Raw genomic sequence first — 17,373 nt, forward strand, 5'->3', positions numbered from 1 at the left:
CAGGTCCAGGGAGCCGAAGCCCCTAGAAGCACCTGTTCCCTTGGCAGGGCTGGTTGGCGTGTCCACATCCCACCTGGGAAGGACCCCGAGCCATCTGTCCCTTGTGCTCGTGGCTCAGACAAATCAATTCCGCATTCCCAAATGTGAACTAGACGCTGGGAGAATTCGTTTATTGGAAGCACTTGGCGGGGTGGGGGGGGGTAGGAAAAACAACTGCGCTGATCTCGGGGTCTGGGGATGGACTGGGCATCAGAGTTAGGGGAGGGGGCCCAACACCACAAACTTTTGAGTAATAGCACCGCGATCAGACAGAGGGAAGGCCAGCCCCTCGTGTTGGGCTGCTCTGGGGTAAGGGGTGCCTGCGTCCCCCTCCCCACCACGCGCGCTCCCCACGACTGCTTGGGCCCCTTAGCGCCGGCAGCGCAGCAGCTGGGGCGAGGCGGGGCGGTAGCAGTGGTACCCCTCCAGCGTGGCGGGGAGCAGCAGCAGGCCGCTCAGGGGGTCTCTCCGGCAGCGCCCCATGGCCTCCTTGTAGCTGATGCGCTCCTTGGAGATGGGGTCTGTCAAATCCTTCTCGTAGCTGGCCTCCTCCTGCAGGAGCTGGGCCAGCTCTTCGCTGATCATTCCGGAGAGCACGGCCTGGGGGACAGGGATGCGGCCGGTCCTCTTGGGGTCGATGAGGCCCCCGGTCAGGTGTTGTGCCTGCAGGTGCGGGAGCGCGCTCTCCTGCGGCATCCAGCCCTTCTGGATGGCCTCGCCCACCGACAGCCTCTTCTTGGTGACAGGATCCTCGATGCCAGTGAAGGCCTTCTGGGCGTTGAGCAGCCTCTGCGTCGAGGAGTTCTCGATCAGCCCCCTCTCCATAGCCTTGTGCACGGAGTAGCGCTCCCGGCTGAGGAGGTCCACGATGCCCCCGGTGGCCGCCTGGGCCTCCAGCAGCTTCTGCCCGGTGATGGGGTCCAGCATGTTCTTGGCCACGGCCGTCTTGATGGAGCATTTGTTGTCTGTGGTTGTGTCATAGATGCCGGCGATGGGGAAGCTGTCATCGGCGAGCCCGAGAGAGACGCTGGGAGAGAAGAAGCCGGGGCCCTGGCGGGCTGGGGAGGCAAGCGGGGACTTGGAGATGATGGAGCCAATGGAGAGCGAGGAGCAGGGCTTAGTCTCCCCAGCCACGAGCAGCGCGAACTCGGAGATGGGGAGGTGGCCGTCCTTGTAGAGATGGTACTCCTCCTTGGAGATGCGCCGGCAGCGCAGGGCGGCCTCGATGGAGTATTGCTTCCCGCTCTTGCGGTCCAGGAGCACGGACTCCTCGCCACAGGGGCCCGAGGTGGTGACCTCCTCCCAGTCGCACTCGAGCTCCTGGAGCTGGAGGTACTGGCCTCGGTCGATGACGCCCCTCTTGTAGGCCTCGTACGGGGACATGTCCTTGCCGGTCTCGGGTTCAAGGATGGAGATCTTGGTGGAAAGGTTGGTCTCTCGCGTCTGGGTCTCCTGGTTGAGCTCCTCCCTGCTCACCTTGGCATGGAGGTCCCGGAGGGTCCTCTCCTTCTCGTAGATCTGGTCCTTCTCGCAGAGGATGGCCGCCTCGAGCTGCGAGAGCTCCTGGCCCTGCTGGGCGGCCTTCTGGCGCTCCTTCTCCGTCTTCTGGTTCAGCAGCTCCGCCTCCTCCTGCAGCCGCAGCACTTTCTGCTGCTTCTGCCTCTCCAGCTCCCGCAGCTCCTGCTGCAGCTGCCGGCGCTCCTGGTCCGCCTGGTCCCGGGCCTTGTGGAGCTCGGCCTCCTCCCGGGCCCAGGTCCGCCCCAGCGCCTCCGCCCGGTCCAGCCGCTCCCGGAGGTGCCGCACGTCCTCCTCCCGGCTCTGCCGGGCCGCGCGCTCCCTGTTGAGCGCCTCCCATGCCCGGGACCGCTCGCCCTCCAGCACCCGGTCCTTCTCCACCCTGATCACCTCCTTGTAGATGGTCTTCTCTTGCGACTTGGTGGTCTGGAGGACATCGATCTGGACCTGCAGGTTCTTGCACTCCCGGCGCAGCTCTGTCACCTGCGTCTTCTCCTGGTCCAGGTCCCGCCGCAGGGCCTCGGCGGACTTCTCCAGAGCCGGGTCCTTCTCCAGCTTGACCACCTCCTCCATGATGATCTTCTGTTGCACCACGGGAGGCCGCTTCTCCAGCTCCTGGATCCTCAGGGTCAGCTGCCGCAGCGCCCTCTCGGCGGCCAGCTTCTTGCTCCGGTCCTCGCGGAAGCTGAGCAGGCTCTCCCGCTCCCGCACGGCGGCCCGCAGCTGCTGCTCCTCGCGCTCCAGCTGCCGCCGCCGGCCGGCCTCCTCGTCCAGGCTGCGGCTCAGCCGGCTGTGGTCCTCGCGGAGCTTGGGGTCCTTCTGGGTGACCACCACCTCCTGCACCACCACCTTCTCCTCGGGCCGCCTCCTCTCCAGCAGCAGGTACCTGTTCTGCAGCTCGTGGACGGCGTCCTCCGCGGCCCGCCGCTTCTGGGCGGCTTCCCGCACCTCCTGGCGCAGCCGCTCGGCCTCCTTCTCCAGGACCGGGTCCTTCTCGTGGCGCACCACCTCCTTGTTCACCGTCTTGGTCTCCACCTTGGACCGCTCCCGCCGCCACTCGTCGCGCTCCCCCTGCAGCCGGATGAGCTGCTCCCGCGCCCGCCCGCTGCCGTTGACGAGCTCGTTGAGCTGGGCCTTCAGGCGGTCGATCTCCCGCAGCACCTCGGGGCTCCTCTCGTGCTTCACCACCTCCCGGGTCACCTCCTTGTACTCCACCGTGGGCTTCCGGGCCCGGAGCGCGGCCAGGTCGGGCAGCAGCCCCTCCACCTCCTGCTCGGCGCGGCTCCTCCTGCCCGCGGTCTCCTGCAGCTGCGCCCGGAGCCGCGCCCTCTCCCGCTGCGTCTCGGGGGCCACCTGGAAGGTCTCGTGCACGCGCTCCTGGAGCCGCACCGTGGGCTTCTGCTTCTCCAACGCGCTGCACTTGGCGCGCAGGTCCTCCAGCTCCCGCACCAGCGCCGTGTCCCTGCTCCTGGCCTCCTCCAGGAGGCGCCTCAGCCTGGACGCCTCTTCGAGAAGGCCCGGGTCCCGCTCCACCGTCTTCACCTCCTTCACGATCACCTTGGGCTCCACCGCGCCGATCGCGCGCTCTAGCTCCCCGATGCGAGCCTGCAGCTTGGCCGCCGCCTCGGCCGCCGCCTTCCTCCGCCCCGCGTCCTCCTCCACCTGCCGCCTCAGGGCCTGGGCTGCCTTGAGCGTTTCCAGGTCCTTCTCCACCTTGACCACTTCCTTCACCACGACCTTCTCCTTCACGTTCGGCGCCTTCTGCTCCAGGGCCAGCAGCTCCTTCTTCAGCGCCTCTAGCCGGGCCGAGACGGCGGCGTTCTCCCCGCGCAGGTGCTGGATCTCGCCGCTGAGCTGGGCCGCCTGGCTCTCCAGGCCGGGGTCCCTCTCGATCTGGGTGACCTCCTTGGTCAGCAGGTGAGGCTGCATGGCCTTCCTCTTGCTCTCCAGCTGGACGACCTTCTGGGCCACCGCCTCCAGGTCTGCCTGCAGGCCGGCCCGCTGCTTGCCTTCGTCCTCCAGCTGGGACCTCAGCGTGGACAGGCTGCTCTCCAGCTGGGGGTCCCGGTAGAACTCCACCACCTCCTTCTCTTCCAGCCTCTCCACGGGCCGCTGTGTCCTCAGCTGCAGCAGCTGGTCCCTCTGCTCCCCCAGCTGCTGCTGCAGCCGGGCCACCCGCTGCCTCTCCTCCTCCAGCTGCGACTTCAGGGCCTCTGACTCCCGCCCTGCTTGGGCTGGGCCCGCAGACCCCTGCTGTGCGCCGTGGGGCACCTGGACATCCTCACTGAGCTCCTTCTGCAGAGTGAGACAAAGAAGGGAAGAGCACTGGAGCAGGGGGCAGGGAAGGGATGAGCCCCACTTCCACCGGCCCCACCCCACCCTGAGATCAGAGACCCCTCCCTGCTTCCGGAGACTTCCAGGAGCTGCAGACCCGAGGTGTTTGGATGCAGGATTCTGAGAGGACCCCGCGGGCCCACGATGTTAGGACGCAAGGCAGTGTCTGGGAAGAGTTTGCACTAGAACGTGCGAACAGGACAGGTCTCCTCTCCAAACATTCTCCCCTCTCCTTCCATCTAGGCTCCCGGACATGGGCCCACGCTCCTCTGGGGGAATGCTGGAGTGCTCCTCTGGGTAGGAGAAAGCTGGCAAGTCCCTCAGCCAGACTTGGAGAGTCTCCTGGTCCCCCAGGCATAGAGACCTAGGCGGCCGTTGTGGCCAGTTCTACCTAAGGCTGAAGACGTGCGAATTTTCTCCCGTCCCCACCAGTGGACTGCCCAGTGGTGAAGCTGTGACCGCCCCGAATGACCTCTCCAGGGCCTGACGCTGAGATGGATACGGGCCTGGAAGAGCTGCGGGGGGGGGGGGGGGACGATGGGAGGAGGTGGGGAGCTGCTCCCCCTGTTCCCCCCGCCCCCGCCAGCCCCTAAGGCCCCGGGGCTAGGAGGAAGGCAAGAGGGGGCCAGGTCAATGAGCAGCCCAGGCTGCCCCGTAAAGGGGACGCAGGGGCTGCTGTCGCCAGCCATACCTTCTCCAGCATCTTTCTGGCAAACTCCAGCTGGTGCAGCTGCTGCTGGTGGGCAGCCACGAGCTCCGTGTAGGCCTTTGTCAGGCTCTTCTCCTAGAGAGGCCGAAGGAAGGTCAGAGGAGGGCAGGGTCCTCTCCAGCCCTAGCAGCTGCAGAGCTGGTGCCGGGGGGAGGCAGGGGACACCAAGCCCCACCGGCCTGTCCCATCTCACCTGCGCCTGGATGCTCTCCTCCAGGGGAGTCACGCGGGCTCTCTTGGGAGCCGACCCTGCCTCGGCGGTCTCCAGGGAGCAGCGGTAGGTTTCTGCCTGCAACTCATAGTCCTGAGCAGGGAGGGAAGGACGACGGGCTCTTAGTCAGTGGCGGCCGCTGGGGGTGGTAAAGCAGGGGACCGGCAGGAGGGAGGGGAGAGGAAGGAACGTGCTCACCTGGAGAGCTGACTGCAGGTCCTGGGAGAGGCGGGACACCGTGGCCCTGTCCTGCTCTCGGCCCTGGATCTCCTGTTGTAGCCTCTGCCAGGGAGGAAGTGACAGGGAGGTCAGCAAACAGCGCTCACCCAGTCTCCCCTGCAGGGGCCTTGGGTGCCGCCTGCGCCCCACAGGGGCAGGAGGTCGCCTGGGAAACTGCCTTTCCAGGCATGATTGTCTCCAGGAATTCTTCCTTCTGCTTTGGCAGAGTCCCTTCCCTCCACCTAGTGCCCCTCCGACTCAGGTTCTAGAAGGCGGAGGTTCTCACCCAGCGTTGTGCCTCACAGCCACCTAGAGAGCCTGTTAAAACAGAGATGCAAGGCCCCGTCCCGCCCCCAGAGTCTCCGGGCAGATCTGGCTGGGGCCCAAGGATTTGCATGTCTAAGTGTCTCCGTGCCGCTGGTGCTGCGGGTCCGGGGACCACCCTCTGAGGACCCCTGCTCTGTCCCACTTGTTCTTAAGCCTGGGTGCCCCTTGTATTCACTTGGGGAACTTTGAAAAAAAAAGTGCTGATGTTCTGGTCCCAGCAAAGCCAATTTGATCAGGCCGGGGTGGGGTTCTGGTGCATGGGTGTTTTAAAAGCCCCGGGGTGGTTCTAATCAGCAGGCAGGTCTAAGACTGTCCCAAGCCACCCTCCTGACATTATCCCAGACACTGTCATTCTCCTGCAGTCCCAGGCCCTTGCCCTCCAGGCCTCTCGTCCTGCCCCCGCGTGTCCTGCCGCGGGCTCTGTCTCCACCAGAGCACCTGTGGTGCACCGGCCTCCCCCCGCAGACTGGGCTGCTCATGAGCCGGCCGGACCCGCAGCCTCTGGTTCATGGCCAGTACATAGCGGTAGGAGTTGGAAGCCCCAGGAGCATAAAGCTCGCTGCCCGCCTCAGACCGGATGGACACGGCCTTGCCAGGTGGAGCATTTAGGGTGGGGGTGGGGGTGGGGGGTTGGGGGTCACCCTGGGGGTCTGTGGTCTGAGCTCTGAGGCCTCTTAGAACACTGGCCACTCGGGGGCCACGTGCCTCCCCCCCACAGGTCGCCCCCCAGACAGCCCCAGCTCCTCACCTTCTGCGCCTGCAGCTTGTAGGCGATCTGGCTGGGCCCCTCGCCGGGCTGCACCTGGGCGCGGGGCAGGTGCTCCAGCCAGAAGCTCAGGTTGTCCCTGCAGTTCTTGAACTGCTGGTAGGTGAGGCCGACGTCCTGCAGCATCTTCTCCCTGCGGGAGGAGGAGGCCCGGAGCTGAGGTGAGCGCTGCCCTGTGCGGACAGGTGAGGGGCGCACGGAGGAGGCTGGGGGGCGCCTCCCTGCCCGGGATGAACCAGAAGGGCCGAGTGACCCACCGGGCTGAGCCCCTCACTCTGGGCCTGCGTTGGAGCTGGGCGTTCAGGGACGGACCAGACCGTCTCAGCCAGGGAGGTGGGTGGGCTTACCCTGGGAGACGGCTACTGCTATTACCCCGTTTCAGAGCTGAGGGAACCAGCCTCAGAGAGGTGAGGTCACCAGTCCGAGGTCACACAGCTCGGCGGCAGCAGCTGCTTGCTGTGCGCTGTGGGGCCTGCCCCGAGCCCCGATGGCCCAGCCACTCACCGCAGGTCCAGCTGGTCCCCCACAGCGTGGTAGCGGTCGGTGAGGGCCCGCGCCTGGCGCTGCTGGCGAGGCAGGTCTTGGCAGAACTCATGGAAGTTGTTCTGCAGGGCGCCGCACGCGTGCTCAGTGGCCTTCAGCTCCCGGTGCAGCCCCAGCACGCAGGCCTGCCGTTCCAGCAGCTCCCTCCGCAGGCGCTGGGAGAGGACAGGACACGACGCCATGCACCCTCAGGGTTCCACGAGTCGCCCTGTGACCCTACCCGCCCATGAATGCTTGGTGAGGCCGTGGCCCGTCCCCCCGGGAGGCCACCCGGCCCCTCACCTGCAGCTCGCTGACCCTGTCCTGCAGGGCGCCCGGGCCGGCGGGGATGGGGGCCTCCTGCGCCACGGTGGTCTCGAAGCCTCGGATGACCCTGTCCGCGTCCTGGATCTGGCGCTCCAGCCCCAGGGCAGCTCTGGCTCTGTCTCCAGGGGGGCCCAAGGTCAGGTGCTTTCTTAGCCGCACCCCGGCAGGGCCACCCAGCTGTCCCCTTCCTCAGTCCCCGGAGCACTCACTTCTCCCCGTAGAGGTTGCAGAGAACCTGCACGTCGTTGTACTTGTTCTTGACGCTGTTGAGGACCACGGGCAGGTGCAGGGCAGAGGGGCCCACGGGCTGGGCGGACAGAAACGCCTCACACTCACGCTGAACGGCCTCCTTCTCCGCTCCCAGGCCCTGCAGCCGCTGGGCTGTGTCCTGGGGCAGGGAGGGACAGGGTCAGAGGTCTCTTTCCTGCTGGGTCAACCCGACCCTGCCCACCAGGCCTCAGAGTGTGGTGGGGGCGAGCCTGGGCGCAGGCCCCAGACCCGGGGACAGTCCTGGCCCTGAGAGTCCCCGTGTGGATGACCGTGGGCCAGTCAGCCTGGCCGAGCCCCAGTCTCCTCAACTGAAGAATGATGGGAGGAGGCAGCGAGACCCCGTGTCGCTGTGCACTGCACAGAACGTCAGTGTCCTGCCCTGCCGCCCCAGGTCAGACAGCAAAGCCTGAGCTCTGTCCCGGTAGGGTTATTCTGTCCCTCCTCATCCGCTCATCCGCTCTGAAAGCCATCGGTGCCGGCTCTGCCGAGCACAGCGGTCTCACTGGGCCTCCGGGTGGTGTCTATTACTGCCCTCGGCCTCCTTTTGCCCCTGCCTCCCCCCACCCCGTCTCCTCCCCACAAGACTCCCTCAGAACCAATGGCAACACCGCCCGCTCATCCCGTCCCGGCCTCTGACCCGGGAAACGTCCTCCCCCCGACCATACAAGCCGGAGGGGACAGCAAGCTGTAGGATGATGGGTACGGACACGACTGGGAAATTTAGGAACCAAACCCAAACCAAACCACCAGTTGGGAAGGACGGAACCCAAACTGCACCCCCCGCCCCAGGCGCCGGGGAGGGACGGAGAAGGAGTACATGCGGCTGCCTGGCCAGGGAGGCGCCCCCACCTGCCTCCAGGAGAAATCCCGCTCAGGCTTCCTTGCCGCTCTCAGACCGTCACCAGAACGCCTCCCCAGTGCGGGCTACAGGGCCTTTACTCTGGGCCCTGCCGTTCTGGAACCTTCCCAGGTCTTAGCGCACCTCGTTCAGATGAGCTGAGTATTATTGTGTGTCTTTGGTGATGAGGAGACCAAGGCCCAGAGAGGTTAAGTGACTTGCCAACATCACAGAGCTGGTCGGTGAAGGAGCCGGGACTGGAGCCCTGGACTGTCCACTCCCTTCCTTGCCCTGGGTCCCTGCGGCTGCTCCCACACTTGCCTCACCCTTAGTTCACACGCCCCCAGCACGGGACTGCTTCTCATCCCCACCGTCCTCGCTCACCCACCCACCTGGTGGCTTTGGATGCGGCCCTCCAGGTCCTGCGGTGGTGCTGCGCGGCTCAGCGGGGCTCGGGCCCAGGCCAGCACCCGCTTCTCTATCTGCTTCAGGTCTCCATCTAGCCGGGTCATCTGCATCAGGAGCTTCTGGGCCTGAGGGTCTGCTGGGGCCGAGCCAGTGGGAGCTGGGGGCATAGGGAGCCGTGAGGGTCCGAGGCCCATCTTCCTGAGGAGCAGCTCTCCCCTGGGTGCCCCCAGAGCATCCTGTGGGGGGTAGGACGGGAGAGGGACAGAAGGCAGGGCCTAACCAGGGGAGGGACAATGCTTGGGGCTTGCCGACCCAAGAGCTGGACTCCCCTAGCAGGAGTCCCTAATCCAGGACGACCGCCTGCCCATCGCAACCCACCCACAGTGGCCAACAAACCCCCCAAGTCCCCGGCCAGCCCTCGTACCCTGCTGGCCGGTCTGTAAGGGCTGCGTAACACTGGCCGCCAGGTGGCTCTGGACTGTGTCCAGTCTCTGCTTCAAGGCCTGCAGCTCCGAGGCCAACCTAGAACAAGGAGATCAGAGAAGGACGTCTCTCTCTCTCTCCGAGCCCCCCACCCCACCCAGGAGTCACAGGTCCAGGAGGAGGCCAGGCAACGGCCTCAAACAGCACAGGAGCTGGTCTGGGCCCACAGCCTGCCTCCTGCCCCTGAGGAGCGCCAGGCAGACCCACTTGGAGGCTCTGGTCACGGCTTCAGGGTCCGGAGCCGGGATGCAGAAGCAGGCGGCTGGGGCGCGTTTGGTCTCCCCACCTGGGCCCTGAATGACCCAGGTGTGCTGGTCAGTGTTGTCCATCAGCAAATACCGCTCGCCCCGCAGCAGCTGCACCTGGGGGACAGGTGGGGAGGGGCTCGTGGAGGCTCAGGGCAGGGAATAAGGGAAGGAATGAAGGTCAAGATGGGGTAGGGGCGGGGACAGGCCAGAGGCCGGGCAGGGCTTGGGGAACGGTGGGGCTGGGGGCCTGGGGGAGGGGGTGGGACCGGAGGGGGCAGGGCTGCGGCGGGGCGGGCCGAGTGCGTACTTCTCCTGAGTCCCAGTCGCAGATGCTGTCCACATGCAGGGGCTGCTGCGGCGGGTTCCTGCGCTGCTGCAGAGGCGCCACCTGCTGGCTCCGCCGCTGCAGGTCCTTAATGGTCTTCTCCGCGACGGCCAGCTGCTTCTTCTCTGCCTGTGGGGTGCCAGGCTGCCCTTGAGGCCCGCCCCGTGCCACCCCTCCCAGAGCCAGGAGTCCGGTCTTCACAGAGACAGGGTCTCTAAGACAGGCAAGTCAAAGAAGCCCCTCCAGGGGGCCCAGGACTCCAGAATCTGCTGGTTGGGGTGGAGGGGCTGCCTAGCATCACTCAGGCCTCCAGAGTGGAGGCAGGGTCTGGCTCAGAGCTCTCCTGGGGGGTCCCTGTCACATTACAGGTGAGGAAACAGGTCCAGAGCGGGGGACGGGCTTGCTGGTAACAGAGCAACCCCCTCTTGCTGGAGCAGACCCCCTTTTCCTGCCCTCCAAATGGGCTCAGGGCAGAACTAAGCCCCCGGGAAGGGTGAGGCCCAGACCCAGGGGCCAGCCCCAATCCCTGGAGTGGAATGCAGGTGGCCTGGGCAGGGGGAGGGGCCCCTCTCACCTCCAGCTGCTGCAGCAGCTCTGTGGGGGCACCAGGGGGCGCTCCAGGGGCTGGGCTGTACTGGGTGTCCAGGCTGGAGTTCACCTTTTCCAGGGTTTGGCTGACGGAGTCGGCCTCTTCCTGGAACTGAGGTCCTGGACAGTCAGGGGCAGCCCACTGCCCACCGACCCTGCAAGCCAGCTAAACGCAAATTGTCCCTGTTCCCCGAACTGTCGGCTTTCAGGCCGTGGGGCCTTTCCACCGGATTTTGGGCTCCCTGAACGTGACTTAGTGTTATAAAACACCTTGGCTTCTGTCCTTCCTGCCCAGGGGGAAGCAGGCCTCTCCTGCTCACTCCAGCACCTGCGGTGGTCCTGGCTGGGGCCGGGGATGGGTGCAGGGTGTCGGGGCTGGAGTGGGAGCCAGGAGCACGCTCTGAAGCCGGGATCACCCCTGCAGCTGGGTGATGCGGCAGAACTCCTGTCCGTGGGCGTGATAACGGTACGGTGGTTATGTAGGAAAATATGTTTTTAAAAAAGGAAGAAAAAGGGGCATCTGGGTGGCTCGGTTGTTAAGCATCTACCTTTGGCTCGGGTCATGATCCCAGTGTCCTGGGGTCGAGACCCGCATCAGGTTCCTTGCTTAGCAGGGGGCCTGCTTCTCCCACTCCTACTCCCCCTGTTGTGTTCCCTCTTTCACTGTGTCTCTGTCAAATAATAAATAAAATCTTACAAAAAAAGGGGGGGGTGCCTTGGTGTCAGTGGGTTAAAGCCTCTGCCTTCGGCTCAGGACATGATCCCAGGGTCCTGGGATCAAGCCCTGCATCGGGCTCTCTGCTCAGCAAGGAGCCTGCTTCCTCCTCTCTCTGCCTGACTCTCTGCCTCCTTGTGATCTCTGTCTGTCAAGTAAATAAATAAAATCTTAAAAAAAAAAAAAGGGAAGGAAAAAACTCTTTGGCTTTTGTCCCTCTCAAAGCATATGTAACATTTTGGGTGGAAATCACCAAATAAATAAATAAAATAAGTCCCTGTTGTGCATTCTGTCAACGTTTCTCAACCCTCTTTTCACGATCATCCCTTCTCAGGAGAGTTGTGGGACATCTTTCCCTTATTAATCTCGCTATAAAGTTGTAACCCTACAGATATGCCGTGTATCTGTCAGGGATGTGTACTGATGACGTACGCTCAAAAAGAGGAAGTTGTTTTCTCCCCGCTTAAGAACCAACCCTCCCTGGGAGCCATGTGACCGTGTGGCGTTCTCCGGGCCCCTCTGTGCCCGGCCCGGAGCCCTGCAGCCGCCTGCCACAGCCTCCCCTGCCTGGCTCGCGCCCCCGGCCACAGGCTCACCCGGCGGTAGGCTTCCACGTGCTGCAGCTGGCTCTCCTGACAGATGCACAGGTTCAGAAAGTTCTGCCACTCCACCTTCAGGGCCTCCTGGTGGGTCTGCGGACAGCGGCACCGAGCCCTCGGACCACGCCCGCCCCGATCCGCGCCCCCGTCCGCTGCCCAGACCCGGGCCGCGTCTCCCTCTCTCCCCAGCCTCCCTGGGAAGCCCCCCACCCCCAGCCCCACCGACGGAGGGGGCCGGCATCCCTGGGACAGTGGGCGGGATCTGTCCCTCGCACCTGGATGGGCCCCACGGCCGGGTGGCCCAGCTCCACCATGCGCTCTCCGTCGTCCTCCAGCTGGTTCACGCTCTGTTCCTGCCTCAGCAGCTCGTGCTGCTTGAAGTGCTGGGTGGGCGGGGAGAGTCGGGAGCATGGGTGAGGAGGGGACAGGTGGAGGAAGCCCCTGTCTCCCCGCCCACCCCCCTGGCCCCCCAGCACCACTCTCCCCCGCCCACCTCATACTCCCGCCGCACGCCCTCGGGGTCGGCCAGGAGGTCGCTCCAGTCCTGCCGCAGGATGCTCTGCTGCTGCTGGCCCAGGGCGCTCAGCTGGCGCGTGCAGGCCTGCAGGTGCGTGTACAGGCTGCCCAGGCTCTGCCCGCGCCACGAGGCCGCCTTCTGTGCTCGGGAGGGCGGGGAGGGGACAGGGGTAGCGAGGGGCACCGTCAGCCTGCGCCCAGAGATGCTGTGCCCCCCAAGGGTGCAGGCAGGCAGGTCTGCCCCACTCCCAGCCCTTCCCCTGCTCACCAGGAGGTCCCGGTATTGGCTCCTGATGGTAGCTGCGTCCTGCCTCGGCCAGCGGGGGGCGGGGAGCACAAAGCAGGCTCGGTGAGAGGCGGGGCGCGGGGGAGAGGGCAGCCCACACACCCCGCACCCATCTCGCCCCTGCCCGCATCCCTTGGCCCAGAGGTCCTGCTGGGCCACACCGGCTCTGATGGGGGAGGTGGGGGGAGGGCTGCAGGGCCAGGCGGGGCTGTACGGCACGTACCGACCCAATGAGGTTCCGGAGCTGCTGCCCGTAGGCCTCGATCTCCTTCTGCAGGATGTTGTGCTCGGCGATCTGCTGCTCCAGCTCCGCCATGCCCGGCCCGTACTGGCCCTCGCAGACCTGCTTCTGCAGGAGAGCCGACCGCTCAGCTCAGCCAGCGGGCTAGGCCTGCGCTCGTCCTCCCTGCGTCCCCGTGTGGAGAAGCGGAATCGGTCGTTTGGGCAGAGGGTGGACAGGCCAGCTGAGCGGCCTCGGGGGATGGCAGCCCGCTCGCCCCGGGGGACGCGCTTGTTCTCCAGCGGCCCGGGCTGAGGCCTGAGCATCTTCGTGACTACGGCCCCGGACTCCTACGGGTCCCCAGGACACAGCACTCAGCCTCTACAACACCTCCCTACTCTTCCCTGCCTCCTGCCCTCCCTGGCCTCGGCACCTCCTACCTAGAAAGCTCTCACTAGCTCTGGGACCCTGTGACACCCTCCTCTGCCCCTGCCCTCCCCACTCTCCCTTCATTGTCATCGTGGCACCCCTTCTGTTGTGACATCGAAGCACAGTTCCTCACCCGAAGTTCAGGGTGCCCATGACCTGGCTTCACCTGCCGGCCCAGAAAACCCCGTTTCCCGCCACACCCCGGGCTGGAGCCTCTGTTTCTTCCTCTGGAGCGCCCTCTCCTCACCGTTCCACCCAAAGCCCAATTAAGCTCCCCCACCTCCCTGAGCCCTCTTCCTGCAGCCCCTTCCTGCAGGAAGCCTCCCCTGCCTGCACTGTCTCCTCTGCTCTCTCCCTTCCCAGACCCTCCCACAGGTGCAAGTGCCCCAGCAGGCCCCTTGACGACACACAGCTCGGTTTTGCTGTCTGATGGTGCCAGGTGTGACTTTGAGGACCTGGAGGTGTCTCCGACGCAGAGGACAGCGCTGACCTGTTTCTGCTCCAGCACGCGCGCCCAGTCCACCCTGGGCCCCACGTCGGGCGGTAGCACTATCTTCTCGTACAGGGCACGGTACTCGGCACACTCCTGGGTCACCCGCTCGTGCAGCTGCTTGATGCTGGCAAGGAGGGGGTCAGCAGGTCAGGGCCGGGCCTGGGGCTCCCCTGGAACCCCAGTGCCTCCGACCTAGAGCCCTGGCCCCGGCTGCGCCCACTCACTCCTTCTCGATCTCCTCGGCCTGCGGGTGCTTGAGGCGCCGGGCTTTGTCCACATCCAGGAAGAGGTCCTTCAGCAGCATCTCGGCCTCCTTCAGGCTGCGGCCCACCTCCTGCCGGTGCTGCAGGGCCTGGCTCTGCTCACTGTGCAGCCGGTCCTGTAGGCGGGGGACCACATCCCGCCTGAGCCCCGCCCTGAGCTCCCCGGGCGGCACCGCCAACCTTGGCGCTCGCGCGGGCAGAGGGCCAGGCCCAGGGCACCTGTGGGGGGGGTGCAGGGACACGGGGAGACCCAAGCCCCACCCCCGAACCCCTCTAAGCCCCCGAGTGGGGAGTCCACCAGAAAAGGAGAGCTGAGGCCTCTCTCCCACCAGGTTTGGGGACCGAGCAGGGAAGGATGAGGGTTGTCTGTCCTCCTTTAGCCGCCCCCAGTGGCCACTCAGGGGCTTTAGTGGGCCTCCCATGTCCCCACGCCCCTCCGCTTGCCCCTGAGGCCTTACCTGCTGCAGTCTCTTCTGGGTCTCCAGGATGTCCCGCTCCACCTGGTCAGCGTTGGCCTGCATGCGGGAGATGAGCAAGGCCAACTGCTCGGTGGCAGCCCTGGGGTGCCGGTGGGGGAGGACAGAGCGAGCACGGTTGGAAAAGACCCCTCTGTTCACCTGCGTGGGGTCTCTTGTCTCCCTCTGCCCTGTCCTGCCCTCCAGCTGGTGTCACTGCCTGGGAGGGAGGCGTCTAGGACCTGGGGCGCTCTGGTCTCTCTCAGTAAGGGACTCTGTGAGACACCCGGCCCTGGAGGTGGGGGAGCACTGTCCTCACGTGAGGGTTCAGAAAGTGGGGGTCTCTGGGGTATCCGGCACCATGCAGCAGGCCAACATCACAGTCCTGGCCGTGACTTCCCAACCCCGCCCAGCTCCCTGCCACTTCCTTGGGAGTGAATCATGGCTCAGCCACTAATACCCGAGACAGCACGGCTGGGCTTTTGGGAGGGGCAGTTGGACTGGCTGTCCCCTACCTCATCCTCCTCCCACCCCAGGCCTGTCTCCCCCTCACCACCCTGGGCTTTGCTTAGAGCCAGGCTAACAACCGTTCGGAGGGGCTGCACAGCAGTGGGGCAGGGGGGAGGCTGAGAGATGGTTGGGGTACCCTGACCATGACCCCAGATTTGAGGATTGAGCCCCAGATTCGGACCTGACTTGCTCCAGGTCACACAGCAAGCAGCAGAGTATGAGCCTGATCTGACTCCCCAGGGTCCTTTCCATGGGGCACCTGCTGTGTGCCTGAGCTCACTCTCTGGGGCCTAGGGAACCACAGACCTAATAAAAGTAGAGTGGTCCAAGGCTCATAAGCATAGCACCCTACGAGGTTACAGTCCTGGGGAAGGCTTCCCTGAGCTGGACCTTGAACTCGGGGTCAGAGGATGAGCCCACCCCTACCCTCCAGACACCCAACCCCCCCAGACACCTCCCACCCCGGCCCAGGCTGAGGGGCAGTCTGAAAGAACTCTGTGGCCAGACAGCCTGGGTTTGCTCACTCTCTAGCACTAATGCTGTGTGGCCTTGGGCAAGTTACTTAAACTCTGTGCCCAAGGTTCCTCACTTGTAAAGTGGGGCTTTGACTGCATCGCAGCGCTACTGCGAGTGTTTGGAAAATGAACCATCTGAGGCGTCCAGGGCACAGCCTGCCTAGAATGGGCGTCCACACGCGCTGGGTTTATCCCCCTGGAGTGCAGGCACCATGAAGGCCAGGACCCGTCAGTTCTCTGTAAGTTGGCGTCCTCAGTGCCTACAAGAGTCCCGGCACACAGTAGGTGCTCAATAAATACGTGTTCAACCAGTGGGTTGCACACCAGGGAACCAGTGAGCTGTTTGGGGGGCCGCAGCCGGAGCCGGCCAGGCTGTGTGGACAGACTTGCCAGCTGTCCCCAGCTAGGAGCCTACCTGGGGACAGGGAGCTGCGGGCCCTGACCCCTGGGCGACCTGTCCTCAGGCCAGGCCTCCTGGGAAGGCTGCCCCCACCGGGAGGAGCACACTCCACCCTGGGCAGGGCCGAGGAGCGCCAGGGAGGACAGGTCACTCCAGTGAGAGTCTTAACTGCTGTTTTTCCTGTCTGCCCAGAAGCCCAGCCTCCGTGTCATCGCCCCAGTCCGATCCCTATCAAGGTAATGAGCCTTTCATCTCCGCTCCCGTCTGCCCCCGCCACCCTGCACAGGCCAGCGAGAGGCAAGAACGGGAGGGAAGCAGACAACTTGTCTGCGGACCATGGGGCTGCCGAGGGCCAGGCTGGGTCCAGCGGGGAGCTGGGGGAGCAGGGGGAGGCTCTGAGGATGTCCTGGCCTGCAGGGCCCTCCCCTTTCCCAGTAACACCCTCTCCTCATACCACTCGGTTCAAGAATCACCCCAACACTGTAACACAACTCACAGTCAGAGGGGAGAGCCTTCGGATGAAAGCTGCAGCTTGGGCTCCGCAGCACAGCCCCGCCTCCCCGCACCAGCCACCCCCTCCACCCCCACCCCCCACCCCGTCTCCCCGCACCAGCCCTCCCCCGCCTCCACCTCTTGGCCTCAGTCCTTCTGCCCACCCTGGGCCCAGGTTCCAAGGGTCAGCCCAGCCCTAGCGGAGTCTTGAGGGCCAGAGTCACAGACAGGGAGCCAAGCACCCCGGTCTCCCAGCCACCTGGCCCCACCCCATCCAGTGTGTCTCCTGCAGAGCACCCCTACCCACGGCTCTCAGGCTCCCTGGACAGTGCGCGAGCCCCCCGCCAGCCCTGGCCTCCTGCCGGGGCTGGAACTCCATCCAGGCTTGGGAGACATTCCACCCCCACCACCACCCCCAGATTTTTGGCCTCGGGACACTAAATGCCAGCACTGGGCTGGTCCTGAATTCCGGGCTGCCATCTCCAGGAGCCTAGAGCACCTGGGCCTGGCACCACCCCCGCCCCAGTCCGCTGCCCCAGCCCCGCTCACCGGCTGTGCTTGCTGGGAGAGCCCTTGGGGGAGCCCTTGGCCGGGGAGCCCTTAGGGGACCCCTTCCCCTGGGAGCCTTTGCTCAGACCCTTGAACATGGTCGTAAAGGCAGGTGCCGGCTCAGGCGGGGCTCGGCTGGTGCAGGCAGGTGGCGGGTGGCAGGCGTGTGTCCTCCCCGGCTGCTTAGCTGGGCTCTGGTGAGGTGGGGCGGTCAGGCCCAGGGAAGGCAGTTTCTGGGAGGCCCCTCCCCGCAGGTAGAGGCTGCGAGCGAGCGCGGGCCGGGCTGCCACGCATGCACCCCACACTGCCCACACTCGGCTGCTCCTGCACGACCAGTTTGGGAGGAAAGGGCACAGCCCAGAGGGCGGGCCGCCCGAGCCTGCCCGACTCCCAGAGAAGGTTTGGACTTGTTACACCCACACGCCCAGAGGGAACCAGCGATCACACCCAGACGGGGAAATAGCCGGCCCGGGAGGGACAGGGCTGCAGACAGGCAGATGCTCACACATGCCCGGGGACGGAGGCCCGGCCTCAGAGCTCGGGCTGGGGGTTAGTAAGCACCTGCAGGCACACAGGGCAGCCGGCTCTCAGGCGATCGGGCACGTCCCCACCCACAGCTCTCACCCCACCCCGGCCCGGGCCGTCTGGCCTCGGCTCTGCGCCCTCCACCAGCGCTGTGGGGCAGCCGGGGGCATTCACCCTGGACAGCCGGCACAAGGTCCATTTTTAAAAGTGGGCACCCGCAGTCGACTCCTCGGACAACCCTGCAGTCCCACTGCCCGAGCTTCCTGGCTGGCTCAGG

The 17,373-nt window shown here is 65.4% G+C and overlaps 1 protein-coding gene across 2 annotated transcripts; it reads right to left on the bottom strand.

Annotated features, from left to right (window-relative positions):
• Positions 1–269: 269 nt before the first annotated feature.
• EVPL (envoplakin) lies at positions 270–16,883 on the bottom strand. 2 transcript variants are annotated; one of them, XM_045984630.1, is made up of 22 exons: positions 16,572–16,883; positions 14,109–14,208; positions 13,612–13,766; positions 13,385–13,511; positions 12,473–12,594; positions 12,228–12,270; positions 11,937–12,098; positions 11,719–11,826; positions 11,441–11,536; positions 10,116–10,241; positions 9,524–9,670; positions 9,176–9,330; positions 8,910–9,007; positions 8,470–8,642; positions 7,179–7,357; positions 6,946–7,084; positions 6,625–6,818; positions 6,103–6,253; positions 5,007–5,090; positions 4,791–4,901; positions 4,580–4,672; positions 270–3,849 (listed from the first exon to the last, which is right to left on the bottom strand). In XM_045984630.1, the coding sequence occupies exons 1-22, from the start codon at positions 16,667–16,669 to the stop codon at positions 409–411; spliced, it is 6,102 nt and encodes a 2,033-aa protein (XP_045840586.1). In that variant the 5' UTR covers positions 16,670–16,883; the 3' UTR covers positions 270–408. The 2 variants fall into 2 exon arrangements, with proteins under 2 accessions (XP_045840586.1, XP_045840587.1); XM_045984631.1 differs by having other exon boundaries at positions 14,109–14,165; positions 16,572–16,640.
• Positions 16,884–17,373: the final 490 nt, after the last annotated feature.

This window comes from Meles meles, chromosome 18 (genome assembly GCF_922984935.1).
Source record: "Meles meles chromosome 18, mMelMel3.1 paternal haplotype, whole genome shotgun sequence".
In the NCBI taxonomy this organism is placed as follows: Eukaryota; Metazoa; Chordata; class Mammalia; order Carnivora; family Mustelidae; genus Meles; species Meles meles.

Coding starts and splice junctions, on each gene's coding strand:
- EVPL (XM_045984630.1), bottom strand. CDS start 16,669: ATGTTCAAGGGTCTGAGCAAAGGCTCCCAGGGGAAGGGGTCCCCTAAG. Junction 8,643..8,909: donor CTTACAGACCGGCCAGCAGG/GTACGAGGGCTG, acceptor CTATGCCCCCAG/CTCCCACTGGCTCGGCCCCA. Junction 5,091..6,102: donor ACAAGCTGCAGGCGCAGAAG/GTGAGGAGCTGG, acceptor CCTCCCTGGCAG/AGGCTACAACAGGAGATCCA.